This window comes from Lactuca saligna, chromosome 4 (assembly GCF_052625555.1).
Source record: "Lactuca saligna cultivar CGN05327 chromosome 4, ASM5262555v1, whole genome shotgun sequence".
NCBI lineage: Eukaryota > Viridiplantae > Streptophyta > Magnoliopsida > Asterales > Asteraceae > Lactuca > Lactuca saligna.
In genome coordinates, this window is record NC_136420.1 from 312,643,499 (window position 1) to 312,658,832 (window position 15,334).

The 15,334-nt window shown below is 36.2% G+C and overlaps 1 protein-coding gene across 1 annotated transcript; it reads left to right on the forward strand.

The window, feature by feature from the left end:
* The first annotated feature begins 5,108 nt into the window (after nt 1-5,108).
* Nucleotides 5,109-8,411, forward strand: LOC145043967 (pectinesterase 31-like). The gene is made up of 6 exons (XM_078992753.1): nt 5,109-5,437; nt 5,672-5,776; nt 5,892-5,969; nt 6,041-6,228; nt 7,178-7,351; nt 8,041-8,411. Exons 1-6 carry the CDS (start codon nt 5,198-5,200, stop codon nt 8,201-8,203), a joined length of 948 nt encoding a protein of 315 aa, XP_078848879.1. The 5' UTR covers nt 5,109-5,197; the 3' UTR covers nt 8,204-8,411.
* Nucleotides 8,412-15,334: the final 6,923 nt, after the last annotated feature.

Consider the following 15,334-nt stretch of genomic DNA (forward strand, 5'->3'; position numbering starts at 1 on the left):
CTGCGGGGGTAGCCGTAGCATTCACTAGCAGTCAGATAGTAGTAGAGTGTTGTAAGTCTGCGAGGGTAGCCGTAGCATTCACTAGTAGTCAGATAGTAGTAGAGTGTTGTAAGTCTGCGGGGGTAGCCGTAGCATTCACTAGTAGTCAGATAGTAGTAGAGTGTTGTAAGTCTGCGGGGGTAGCCGTAGCATTCACTAGCAGTCAGATAGTAGTAAGTGGTGTTGTAAGTCTGCGGGGGTAGTCGTAGCATTCACTAGTAGCCAGATAGTACTAGAGAGTTGTAAGTCCGCGAGCGTAGTCGCAGCCTTTTATCAAACTGGTAGCAGCATGAGCGCGTTGTTGAACGCGGGAACGTAGTAATTCCCACCCGTCCGGGTGCAGCAGTGGGAATATGGGAATCCACGGGCTAGATTCGGATTTCCCAAATGGTTCAGTTATGGCTAAGTCAGCAAATTTTGGCTATAGATCGTCACATCAGTTATAAGATCAGAGTAGCAGTGGACCGTTGGGGTTCGGGTATGTTAAGGGCTACCGTCAGTCTGGGAACCATCATGTTGTTAGCCATGGAATGGATGATGTCAGGATGTGATGCATGGACCCGATAGGTTGGATCGGAAGGTTGTTAGAGCCACAATGACAGGATAACTAGTGGAAACTAGTCCTAGAGGAAGATTTCATTCAGAAGTCGTGGAAGCGACTAAGTGCAGGTCCCTTAACTCCACAGTTGGGTTTGAGTTTAGTGTTTCAGGCAGCTCAGTGTTTCAGCCAGTTCAGTGTTTCAGGCAGCTTAGTGTTTCAGCCAGATCAGCGTTTCAGGCAGTTTAGTGTTTCAGGCAGGTTCGGTATTGCAGACAATTCAGTGTTTGGAAGGTTTCCGGGTTTTGGGTCAGCATTGTATTTACGTTGGAATGCAAGTGTTGACGGTATAGTTGGTTGATTTGGAAATGGCAAGTCTCTCTCAGTAGGATCAACTGAGCCTTCGGCCGAGTATAGTGATATGTAAAGATAGCTAGGCAGGTAGCTTTTCTTTCAGGATGGAAGGCTCGAGTTAGTATGAGTTGAGTAATCAGATGGGATATAAGCAAGCTATTTCCAGCAACATCGTTTCAGTATGAGCGGAAGAATGGATAGAACAGTTATAGATAGTCGAAGTATTTTCAGGTCTCGCTGGAAGCGACTAGGAGATTGCGATGGAGTATAGTGACCGGTGGGAGTCCGGTAACTCAGATATCAGTAGATTAGTTGGACCAAAGTGGTCTCAGTGCATCCAGTAGGCGGATGAGGGGTACAGAATTGCCAGTCAGAGGAAGTAACGCTAAGAAAATTATGGAAGGGAGAAGGATTCAGTATGTACCAACGATAAAGATCGGCAAGGTGAGTGGCTGGAGTGATGGACAAAAAGGGCGTTAGATTTTCCAGACCGAGAGTTGGAGGCAGTTCGAAGGCAGTTGATCGTAGCAAACTTCGAGGACGAAGTTTAGTTTAAGTGGGGGAGAGTTGTAACACCCCAAAGTTTGGTAAGCCAAGAAAAGAAAGAAAACCTCAAGTCTGGTCTGTGCGAGGAAAACCCTAATTCTGGGAGTTGTATCCTATATTAAAGGGAGTTATGTCCCTCCCTCAGCCTCCATATCATCCTAGAGAAACTGTAAACCCTAGATTCGTGGGAGCCTCCATCATTTGAAAGAAATAGCTTTGGAGGAAGGAAATCTTGGAAGGGACTTGAAGATCAGTAAGGTTGCTTCAAAAGAGAGGTGTAGATCCGAGATCTACTTCAGTTTGTGTTCTTCTTGGAGGTATTAAGCTACCATTTTCCCTTCCTTGCATCTAGATCTATTTTGTTATGACATTTGGGGGTTTTATGGTTGTTTGAGACCCATTTCGAGTTGGAAGCTCAGATCTGAAGTTGCTACTTCAGATCTAAGTGTATTTTGGCCTAGAGACTCATAAAGCATCAGTTGTTGGGTTGATTGTTGAGCCCCTTTATCTTAAACCCTAGTTTATAGTGTTTTGAGCCTAGATCTCTTAATCTACATGTAAAGTTTGCCACTTTACGTGGGGAATAGTCCCTAGAAATATGGATCTATGAGTTGGAAACTCTGTTTGGCTCGAAAAGCCACTGCATGGATTGAGGACTAGATAGACTCGGCGAGTCCTTCGAGTGGACTCGGCGAGTAGCTTGAAGATGAGGAGGAACTCGACGAGTAGGATGAACAACTCGTCGAGTCGGATGAGTTAGGCATGGACTCGGCGAGTTGGATGAACAACTCGACGAGTTGGTTGAAGATTGTCTAGGACTCGGCGAGTCTGTTCTTGGACTCGGCGAGTCAGATCACGAAACCCTAAACCCTTCGAGTTGAGACTTGAATCAGTGAGTCGGGTGGTGACTCAGCGAGTTGGACAGGACAGGACTTGGACCTAGTTGGACTCGACGAGTCATGGATTGACTCGGCGAGTCGAGTCGCGAATAAGAAAGACCCACAGCATATGAACTCGGCGAGTCAGTAGATAGACTCGGCGAGTAGGGTTGACCCGGAAGGTTGACTTTGACCAGGATTTTGACCTTGACCAGAACTGACCTAGTGACCTTTGGAGGTCAGTTGGACTAAGTGTTATATTGATATTGGTAGCTTGAGGAGCTAGTGGAGCAGCAGTCGAAGTCAGAGGTCAGGTAGCAGTCAAAAAGGATTAGCAGCAGCAGTTCAGCAGCATCAGGTGAGTTTCCTTCCAGTAGGGACGGGTCTATGGCCACAATGCCGGCCCGTTCAGTTAGCAGTAGTTTCCGGACTTCGGTCCGATGCAGTAGTTAGTATGTTTGATGCCTTCGTGGCTCAGACAGGATTTATGTGTTATGTGTTATGTGTTCCGGGCTACGGCCCGATGTAGTATGCAGTATATGTGTTCATGCTAGTTGATATGTTATGTTATGCTATGTTCAGTCAGTTAGCCCGGACTTCGGTCCAATGCAGGGGACAAGGTCCCAGTCAGTTTCCGGACTTCGGTCCGATGCAGGGGGCAAGGCCCCAGCTAGTCCGGACCTCGGTCCGATGCAGGGGACAAGGTCCCAGTCAGTTCCGGACTTCGGTCTGATGCAGTTAGTTCCGGACTTTGGTCCGATGCAGGGGACAAGGTCTCAGTCAGTTCCGGACTTCGGTCCGATGCAGTTAGTTCCGGACTTTGGTCCGATGCGGGGGACAAGGTCCCAGTCAGTTCCGGACTTCGGTCCGATGCAGTTTCCGGGCTTCGTCCCGATGCAGTGGGCAAGGCCCAATATGTGTTTATATGTTATTGTATGTATGTGGTAGTTTGGGGGAGCTCACTAAGCTTCGTGCTTACAGTTTCAGTTTTGGTTTCAGGTACTCAGTTTTTAAAAGAGGAGCTCGGGAAGATTGCAGTGCACACATCATAGTCAGTTAGCCTGGGAATGTTTGACTCTGATAATGATATTATGTTTTGAATTAATACTCGAGAATTTATGTTATGACTTATGATACAGTTTTTATAAGTATGATTTAGTAATGCTTTAAAAGAAATTTTTGGGTCGTATTTATGGGTCGTTTCATGTGGTCGGCCACATAATCAAGATTTCAGTTATGTTTGAAGCTCATAGTTCGAGGGTTTCTTAAATCTACTTGTTTGTGTTTCTTGGGTGCAATTTCAGAAGATATACTCTACGTTGGGTTCTCTAGTCCATTTAAATGACTTGTCAAAAGAAGAAGCCTACAAAGAAAGCAAAGGTATGATTCCATTCTATTTTGTCCTAATGATTTGCATATATTAGTTGAGTTAGACCTAGTTGTTTCGAGTCTTAGATCATAATTGTTTGTTGTTTCCGCTACTCAATGATTGATCTTGGATAGGCTCGAAACCCATCACTAACCTTAGAAGTCTTGTTTTGTTTTCAAAAAAATAAAAATACCCACATTGAATTTATTAGTTGTAGAAATTATGACATTTTTATCTGTGAGAAACTGCTTAGTACAATTGGTTAGAGCCTCTAGTCCTTAAACTAATAAATCATATCCTTATTTTTGGTAATTGTCTTATATGATTAAATATAAATATATTTTAACGATTATGATGTCTTTATTTGAAAAAAATATATCTTATACATTTAAATATGAATATAGATTAACAATTATGATGTATTTATTTAAACATATTCATTTCAACAAATATTATAATTTATTAATTTTTATCTAACAAACAAAAAAATATTTATTATATGAATTTATAAACAAAAATTAATATCATAAAATAATAGTAGTTTTTTTAGAACACCGAAACCCTTGTAATATGTGTTTAATCAATATTCTTACAAAATTTTCTTTTAGAACACCGAAACACTTATAATATGTGTTTGGTCAACATTCTTACAAAATTGAAAATTTTTATTTACTTTATTTGTAAAAAAAATCATATTTTACTTATATGCATAAAAATAGTTTTTACAAATTAAGAAACTTAACTAGTTTACTTGGTATTAAATTTTGCATAATTTTAACTTTGATAGTTATAGTTTAGAAAAGTTAATTTATCATTATTATATTTTATATAAATTTACATATTTCAAAATCTTACAACTACTTGTGTAGAACTGACGAAACTCTTATACAAATAAATTGTGTGTCCGGTAAAAATATCGGGTAGCTGGTGACGGATAGTTTTTAGCTACTAGTGTTTTGTTGAACATTACGTGAAATAACATTTGGATTTGAAGTGTTTTGTTTAAGTTAAACGCTAAAAACTTGTAGTGTTAAACAAAGTTTTCTGTTCAAAACGAAATGTTTTGTCAAACGCTAAAATATAGAGCTCTCAAACACTCTCAAACTCTATATGGAATACACCCAAAAACTACATTTTATGTTTTCAATTTTCAACTACGAATTGCCAACTATTTTTACCAAAAACGTCCATACTTTCCAAACGTGATATTTTTGTGAATATCTCTTATAATATTAATAATTATGATTATAAAATCTTTTAACTAAAATAATCTAATTGTGTAATTTAACAAGATGACCAAAGGTGGCGGTGTGAACTAGATTTTTTCATTTAGAGGGCCCACAATCTCCACCACCACAGATATTACTATAAATTCATGGATTCCATAGTTTTTCTTCTCATCACTCACAAAACACCTTCCACCACTTTGTATCGACGGCATAGTCCACCGGAGGGATCAATCGGAGGTCGATAATGGCGAAAGTAATCAAGGTGGCCAAGGATGGAACCGGCAACTTCTGGAATCTACAAGATGCAATCGACAGCATACCACTCGAAAACAAATCCCGAACTTATATCACTCTCTCTCCAGGGACCTACTTGCAGCCGATCCACATACCAAAGAGGAAAAATCTCATCACCATCACCGGAGTGAACCCTGAACTCACTATCATCACCTGGTACAACTGCGCCACCAAAATTGAGCATCACAAGGTTTGAATTCTTCCTTAAATCGACAACGATAAGCCTTCGATTAACCACATTTTACGTTTCTATCGATATCTGATCATCTGATCAGTTTCATGCCATCAATTTAACAACTTCTTTTTGCAAAAATTAACGAATCGAATATCTTTTGCTACTAATTATTCGAAAGCAGCTTGCTATCACAAATGGAATCTGATACTTGATACTTCCTAATTTGCAATTGATGTTCGTCTGAAACAGCCAGCAAGCCTGATTGGAACAGGAACGTTTGGATGTGGTAGCGCCATTATTGAAGGAGACGACTTCATTGCTGAAAACGTCACATTCGAAAACAATGCCCGAGAGGTTCAATTTCATCATCTTCTTCTTCTTCTTCTTCTTCTTTCATAACTTCAATTACATACAAGATCGAATTTGTTATAATTTGTTTGTTCTTACGAATAAAAGCTTTTCCATTCAGGGTTCCCACCAAGCTGTAGCTGTGAGAGTTTCAGCTGATCGATGTGCTTTCTACAACTGTAGATTTCTTGGATTTCAGGTAAACTTTTTACAAACTTTCGTAAAGCAATCAATCTTGAAATTGAGTTTGAAGATTTAAGTGTTTTGCAGGATACCCTTTATTTGCATATGGGGAAACATTATTTTAAAGATTGTTATATCGAGGGAAGTGTGGACTTCATTTTTGGTAATAGCACAACTTTATTTGAACATTGTCAAATCCACTGTAAAGCAGCTGGTTATGTAACTGCCCACTCTAGAACATCTTCTCAAGAAACAACTGGTTTTGTATTCCTCAGGTTACTTTCTCAACTTATATTCATGAGAACATAAAAAATATTTATCCTAATAGCCCAAAGAAATTATGATTTTTGCAATAATAATTAATATGAATGATTTTTAATTATATGACAACAATTTTGTAGTATACGTATAAAAGTTTCCTACTATAATAATTTATTTTACTGATCTAATATACTTTTATGGTGGGTAATGTTTTAAAAAACCAAATTTTTAGTTGAACTCATCTGGTAACTAGTTCCTTCTGCAACTACAAGTTCGAACCGATTTATAAAATTTTCATGTTTTTTTTTTTTTTTTAGTTTTTTCCTTCTATAAAGGAAAACTTATCAATGATCTAATACTGAGTTCTGTATCATTTTGAGGGTCTACAAAAGTCAATATAAACATAAGAATCAAGTCAAATGCTATCTTGATTATCTCATATTCATTTTACAAATTGCAAAGAATGGATCTGGAATTTATATATATATATATATATATATATATATATATATATATATATATATATATATATATATATATATATATATATATATGAAAAATACTACCAATTTTTGTTATGCAAAATTTTTCATTTCCAAATGTTTTTGTTCAATTTAACTAGTTCAACCGAATTTTTATAAAAACCGTTTGGTTTATTATATTTCAGAAATAAACATAAAACTGATGCCAATTGAACCGCTTCCTTTTTCAGTTCAACCGAAATGAGTTTTTTAAAACATTAATAGTGTGAACTGGGAAACACACAAAAAAAGAAAAAAAAAAAAAAAAAAAACGAAAGCAAATAGTGAACTTCACTGTGGGGCCTATTTGGGGAAAAATGCTATTTTGTGGCATTGATTGATTTGTTTTTTTTTTTTTTTCTTAATATTGAATTGATTGAAGCTTTAATTAGTTGTAAGCATGTGTTATATATGAAATGTAGAATTTGTGTGGATGTTGTAGGTGTGTGATAACGGGCACCGGGGGGATGCATTGCTCATATCTTGGGCGGCCATGGAGACCTTTTAGTAGGGTGCTTTTTGCGTTCACATACATCGATTCTTGTATCAAAAATGAGGGTTGGCATAATTGGGGCAACCATGAGAATGAGAAAACTGCTTGCTTTTACGAATACAAGTAAATACATACTATTTTACCTTTATATTTCTAAAAAAAAAAAAACAAACCATATTCATCAATCTTAACAATTTAAACGTAGTGAGAAGTTAGGGAAAAAAAAGGCAAATAAGTTAAAAGTTAATATTTTAATACATAAAGATTTTTTTTTTTTTTTTTTTGAATAAATGACTTATAATTTTTTAAGTAAATTACATTTTTGGTCCCTAGGTATAGTTGTTATTTCAATTTTTACCCAAAAAGTTATCTCTTGCAATTTTGGTCCATATTGAGGTTTTTGTAAAGTTTTTGGTCTATGGTTTAAATATAAATATTGTTTTTTTCAACAAAATTTGCTAAAAATAGTTATACTTGGGAACCAAAAATATTCAGTTCACTAGAAACATAGATAAAAAAAATGATACAAGAACCGAAAATAACGGTTAAAATTACAAGATTTTTTTTATATCAGATATACTTAGGGTCAAATAAATGCAATTTACTCTAACTTGCTTTTGAAAATAAAGATATAAGTAGGAAAATGATAGAAAAAAAAAATATGAATGAATACAAATTTGTAAGCACTTATGACTTAATAAGGAAAGTTCCTCAAACTTTTTCTATGAGGTCATTCTTGTTAAGTCTATTAAATAAAATAATAAACATTATCTTAAATTTTAGTATTATAAAATTTTTATAAAAAATTGCAGATGTATGGGGCCCGGAAGTTGGGCTGATAAACGTGTGTGGTGGGGGAAACAACTGAGTGACCGTGAAGTCGAACCATTTCTAAATCATACTTTCATTGATCCAGACCGCAACAAGCCTTGGCTCTGGACAAAATTCGGTCATCGGGTACCCTATTCTGCTTAATACATGCACACTTCACATGTTGACTGTGATCTCTTTGTGATTTTATTTATATGGCTTTGTTTGTACCTATTGATTTATTATTGTATGTTTTATTCACTCAATATTTGTTGAGATGATTTGATGTGTAACATATCATTATGTCGAATGTTTGAGGATAAATAAGATTGTGTATGATTGCTTTTTTTTATTCAAAAAAGATTTGCAAGCACTTTATACTTAAGTTGTATACTCTAAAAATGTTACTTTTTAATATATATTTGTTGGTTAACATATAAGATCACATAGCAGCGACTTGCAAATTTTACTTTGTTGGGATTGTTTATTTAAGTTATTTATTTGTTTCAATCGGTTGGATACCGATAATAAACAGATTTTAGTCTTTGGATTCGTAAAGATTTAAAAGTATTTATTGACTTAAATAAGGAGTAGTTAGTGAATAAGTTGGTTTATTTCTATATATTTAAAACTTCTTATTTAAGTTAGGAACTCAATTACTTATTTACCCTTATCATAACCTAATATTTCATATATATTATACACCGCTTTGCTTTTTCTTTTTTTTATCCGTGTAGTGTTTTTAATCGATGGCTTTGTATTATCGTATTGTTTTGGATCATTAATTGTTCTAATATAATACACATGCATTCTTGGATAGATGTGTTCAATCAGATGAATAATTTTGATTCAATTTTGATATGTTTAATTTCGCTACATGAATAATTTTGATTGAATTTCTATAACTTTTAGGTTAACCATTAAGCATGTGGATATAATGATACTTTCACTAATTAATATTGTTGTATCAACCATTAAGCATTAGACTATCTTCAACTCTTACACTAAAGTGACTAAAGTCTTCAAACCCATTATACTATATTTAATATTAAAAAATATATATTCTAGATATATTGTTCTTTATACAAAATTATATTTAGTGTTGCACTAAAATCCAACACTACTATATATAGTGTTACACTAAAATCTAACATTATATATAGTATTAGGTATGGTGTAGAGTTGGAACATTATAGTGTAATTTATAGTGTAAAATGAATTTTTAGTGTAGGGTTGGATATGGTCTTAAGCATGTAAATATAATGATACTTCAATAATATATCAACCATTATATATTTAATACTCCATTTGTCCCAAAATTATTCTCCACAGACAAAAACACATAAATTAAGGAAACATTAATTACTATTAATTTTATTAAATGAAATGATAATTGTAACATTTTATTGCATTTATTTACATGGTAGTTGTATTTAATTTTATGGTAAATTAATTAATAATGATGAGTATTTGGGTAAAAGTGATATTTATTTTTAGAAATATACTATTATTTTGAGATAACCAAAAAGAAAATATAGATTATTAATATGGTACGGAAAAAGTAATATAATTACAGATGTGATAGGTTTAATAAAATAAATGATGACACAAGTCAATGATCACCATCTTTATATAAATATAGAAAAAAATAAAATTGTTTAAGTTATAACTCCGTCTAAAAAGGGATATTTTTACTATTATTACTATAGTATTTTCATGAAAATATTTTTTTTATGCTATTAATATCATTACTAACAATAATCTTGCAAAATGTTTTTCAGATACATATTTTTATTATATAATAATTATTTCTAGGAAATCTAATGAACATAATCATTTTTTATTTTATTAATTGTCTATTAAAATTATTATTAAAACGAACAAAGATAAACCATGCTAAAACATTTTATATATATATATATATATATATATATATATATATATATATATATATATTACTCTAATAAATATCTTTTTGTCACATTTCATATTATATATATATATATATATATATATATATATATATATATATATATATATATATATATATTACTCTAATAAATATCTTTTTGTCACATTTCATACTCTTATTACTTTTATCACACGTCATTTTATTGTTTTTTCGCATTTTATTTAAATTCCATATAATATTTAATGCAATAATTGTAATAAATGTAATCAAAATTTTCTATAAATTTCATTAATGTAACTTTGCTTCTAGTTTTACAACTTCTAAATTAAAGCTCAATTATTTCATTTGTTTAATTACTTAGATTACTTGTTTAAATTTAAAAAATAAATGAGCATTTTAATTTCAATGATACAATAGTTTTTCTTATTTTTCTTAAAATTCAAACCCTTAAATGTTTAGACTTTCATACTTCACTTTTTTTTAATAAAACCGTATAACACACAGGCCTTATATATATATATATATATATATATATATATATATATATATATATATATATATATATATATATATATATATTCTTAGGTTCATTTACTACAGAACTACAGAAGTTTATTAAAAAAAAGTTGTGTATGCATTATATTATATTATATTATATATATATATATATATATATATATATATATATATATATATATATATATATATATATATATATATATATAAAGCATTATGTCATTCTTCTTCATTTTAAAGGTATAAGTAAAAAAATTTCAATACTAAAAATTACTTTATTTTTATTATGTTTTGGTAACTTATAATTTATTTCAAACGTTTTTCCTAAAACTTTATTTTGATACAAGATAAACTAATAAACACTTACATAAAAAAATAAGATTTTTCTTTAAGAAACAATCTCAAACACGGGAAAATATATCAACTCATATAAGATATTATCTCTAAGTAAATCGTTAAAGTTTTAAACTTAAAAAGTATGTTAAAATGAGCCAAAAGTCATTCGTGATTCAACGTGAATTTTCAAAACAATTTTTCATTTTTCATATAACATAAAATCATTCAACGTTCTCAAATTCTCAAGTTTAAGAAATGTAACCACGATAAAAACATATTCCAAGATCATAAAACAAATCTCCTGCCAGTGTGTACGGATCATGCCGGCGCCTTCCCACGATCATCACTAGTACCTGAAACACATAACACATAACAATGTAAGCAGAAATGTTTAGTGAGTTCCCCAAAATACCACATACAACACATACGCCACTCATGGCGATAACTGTATGGGATCTTCCGATCCATGTATCTCAGGGGACTTCCGTCCCAACTCTGGTAGACCTTCCTGCCCTACCCGTATGACCTTCCGGTCCATATCATGATACTCATAACATAACATAGCACATACATATCACATAGCAACACATATCACATACTTAGCATAACACATAAGACCTTCCAGTCACACATATTTACCACTCTAGGTAAAGTATAGTGAGAAGACTCACCTTGTATGTTGTCTAGTAACTCACGTGCTCGGTATTCCTGAATCTCGTAACAATGACCTAGCCCCACCTAAATATATAAGCAATCATCTCAAATCAATAACAGCTCTCAAGGCTAGACTAGTTTGTTCCAATGATCTCTTAGAAGACTAAAAGACTATTTTACCCTTCTAATGGTCCAAAAGTCCAAGTGTTGACCCAACCCTAAAAGTCAATGAAAGTCAACGGTCAACTTTGACCAGACTTATCGAGTGCACATAGGTGACTCGGTGAGTCCAAGCGTGTACTCTGGATCCTTCTAAACGTCACTCGACTCATCGAGTGAACCTTCCACTCGACGGCTACATCCGAACACGAGTCGCGGGGCAACCCGACTCAACTCGTCGAGTTTCTTCCATGACAATCACCAAATCAACCTTCTGAGGTCATATCTGCTTCTCTAACTTATAGATCTGACCTTTCCATACCCACTAATCACGTAAAGGTGAAACCTTTACACTCATGCAACACATATATGGTTCCTTTTGAAGAAATAGCCTCAAAAATGGCAACCTATGTTCATTCCTTCCATATCACTTCATAAAGCAAGATGGATAAGGCTCTCTTGATCTCTATGGATCCAGATCCTGAGTCTAACACATAAAGGGACCATAAACTCATCAATTCAAGCCATAAAAAGGGTACAGAAAACCCTAGATCCATAGATCTTAACCAAAACATAAGGAGAGTTCGATTTGCTACCTTAGTAGTGAAGATCTGAGCTTGAAATCCCCGAATCAGTCACTCCCTTGACCTCTTCTTGCTGGAAACAACCTCTTCTTTGCAAAACCACACCAAAAATGATCAAAAATAGCTTTATGTTTCTCACACCTCACTCAAGCTCTCAAGGGTCTCTCTCTCTGGACTGGTAGCCGCAAATTAGGGTTATAAGGTCCCTTAAATAGGGCACAAGCCCGGAAATTTAGGGTTTCTGACACTAGTGCGGACTCGTCAAGTCCACCCATTGACTTGCCGAGTCTGTTGATTAATCCAGTCAGCAATCGCGATCCTACTCGACGAGTCTAAGCGTCAACTCGCCAAGTCCCTCTTCAAAAATTCAAATTAAACAATTAAAATATGATACCTGGAAATCCGGATGTTACGATTCTCCCCCACTAGAATTAGACTTCGCCCTTGAAGTCTCATTCTGCATACAACTCCGGATGTTGCTTTCGCATCTCCGCCTCTGGCTCCCAAGTCAGCTCGGACCCTTTCCGATGTTGCCACTGGACCAGAACCAGGGGCACCTCTTTGTTCCTTAGAACCTTGATCTTCTGATCCACCACCGCGATTGGTCTCTCAACGTAATTCAGACTCGCATCCACCTGAATATCCTCCGATGGTACCACATCCGATTCGTCAGCTATACACTTCCTTAACTGAGACATGTGGAAAGTATCATGTATCTGGCACAACTCTGCAGGTAGCTCTAAACGATACGCTACCCTGCCCACCCTCTTGGTCACCCTGAAAGGACCAATGTACAGGGGCCACAGCTTGCCCCTCTTGCTGAATCGGATCACTCATTTCCAAGTAGACACCTTCAAGAGTACAAAGTCTCCAACCTGAAACTCAAGCTCGGATCATCGTCTATCCGCATAACTCTTTTGGTGACTCTGGGATGTAAGAAATCTTTGCCTGACCTACTGTATCTGCTCAGTCAACTAAAGCACTATCTCAGTGCTACCCAACACGCGCTGCCCTACCTCTCCCCAGCAAATGGGAGTCCAACATCTCCTACCATATAACAACTCGAAGGGAGGCATACCAATACTCAAATGGTGGCTTTTGTTATAGGAAAACTCATCCAACAGCAAGTACGTGTCCCAACTTCCTCCGAAGTCCAACACACATGCTCGAAGCATGTACTCGAGCATCTGAATCGTCCGCTCACTCTGCCCGTCTGTCTTTGGGTGGTATGCGGTACTGAAATGCAATCTCGTACCTAACTCCTCATGGAACTTCTTCCATAACCTAGAAGTGAAACGTACATCTCGATCTGACATAATCGAGATCGGTACACCATGCTACGATACCACCTCTCTCGCATACATCTCTATCAACCTCTCTGTGGAAGAGCTCTCACTGATAGCAAGGAAGTGAGCACTCTTCGTCAGCCGATCAACGATCACCTAAATTGTGTCAACACCCCTCGCAGTCCTCAGCAATTTGGTGATGAAATCCATAGAAATATGTTCCCACTTCCACTGGGGAACCTCAAGTGGTTGCAACTTCCCATGCGGACGTTGGTGTTCGGCCTTAGCCGTTCAATAGGTCAAGCACTTCTCAACAAACCACACCACATCCCTCTTCATACATGGCCACCAATACTCTCTCTTCATATCCAAATACATCTTAGTGGCCCCAGGATGGATTGAAAACCTCGATCTGTGCGCCTCCTCCAACAGAATGGTACACGCCACACCCGCAAATGGCACCCAAATCTGACTCTGAAAAGTTATAAGCCCTCAGCTATTGGTAAAAAAAACTCAGATACCTGACCAATTACCCTCTCCTTTTTGCAGTTCTCCGGTCTCACAGCCTATGCCTGGGCCTCACGAATAGTGTCCAACACCGGAGTCATTACCGTCAACCGTATACAAACGCCTCGAATCAGGGAACTCTCTGCCCTACGGCTCAGAGCATCAGCTACAACATTAGCTTTGCCTAGGTGGTACAGGATCTCACAATTGTAATCATTTACCACATCCAACCATCTCCTCTGGCGCATATTCAGGTTGGGCTGATCCATCAAATACTTCAAACTCTTGTGGTCCATGTATATGGTTCACCAAACCCCATACAGATAGTGACGCCAGATTTTGAGGGCGAACACCATTGCCCCAAACTCCAGATCGTGGGTGGGATATCTCACCTCGTGAGGCTTCAACTGCCTTGATGCGTACGCTATCACGTGCCCTCTCTGCATAAGCACCGTCCCCAACCCTGATATCGATGCGTCACAATATACCACAAAATCATCCATCCCTTCCGAGAGGGCTAATACCAGAGCTTCGCATAATCTCTGACGAAGCGTCTCAAATGAGGTCTGCTACTCTGGACCCCAGCTAAAAGTCACGCCCTTCCGGGTCAACCTGGTGAGAGGAACGACAATCTTGGAGAAATCCCTGATAAATCTCCGATAGTAGCCGACCAACCCCAGGAAACTTGTAACACCGTAAATTTCAAAACAAATTTTTCATTTTTTTATAAAACATAATTCCATCAATATTCATAAAAACAACCATTTTAATTATCCAAACAAGACAATACAAAATCCCAAGATCATAATATCAAGCTCCGAACGTGTGTGTGTACGGATCAAGCCGGCGCATTCCCGCGGTCGTCACTAGTACCTGAAACAATAACATCAAACATTGTAAGCACAAGGCTTAGTGAGTTCCCCAAAATACCACATATAACACATATTAGCCACTCTAGGCTATAACTCTGTGGGTCCGTGCACCCAAACTCTGTGAACCCTCAGGTTCTAGCTCTGATAGACATGCACCACATAAATCACATAGAAATAATGCAGTACAACACATAACATACATAGCATACAAATACTCTATCACATAACTCTGGTTACCTACTCAAGGTAAAGTATAGTGAGAAGACTCACCTCGTGTGTCTCGGTAAATCGTAAACCTGAAATCGCTAATCACTCGATCTGCCGAGCTGTAGTCCCCCTATAGCACAATACATCCCTAATTAACACTTTCCCAACTAGGGTTGACCACACTATAACAAGTCAATTTAGGTCAACGCTGGTCAACGGTCAACGGTCAACTTTGACCGGACTCGGCGAGTGCGCTATAGCGA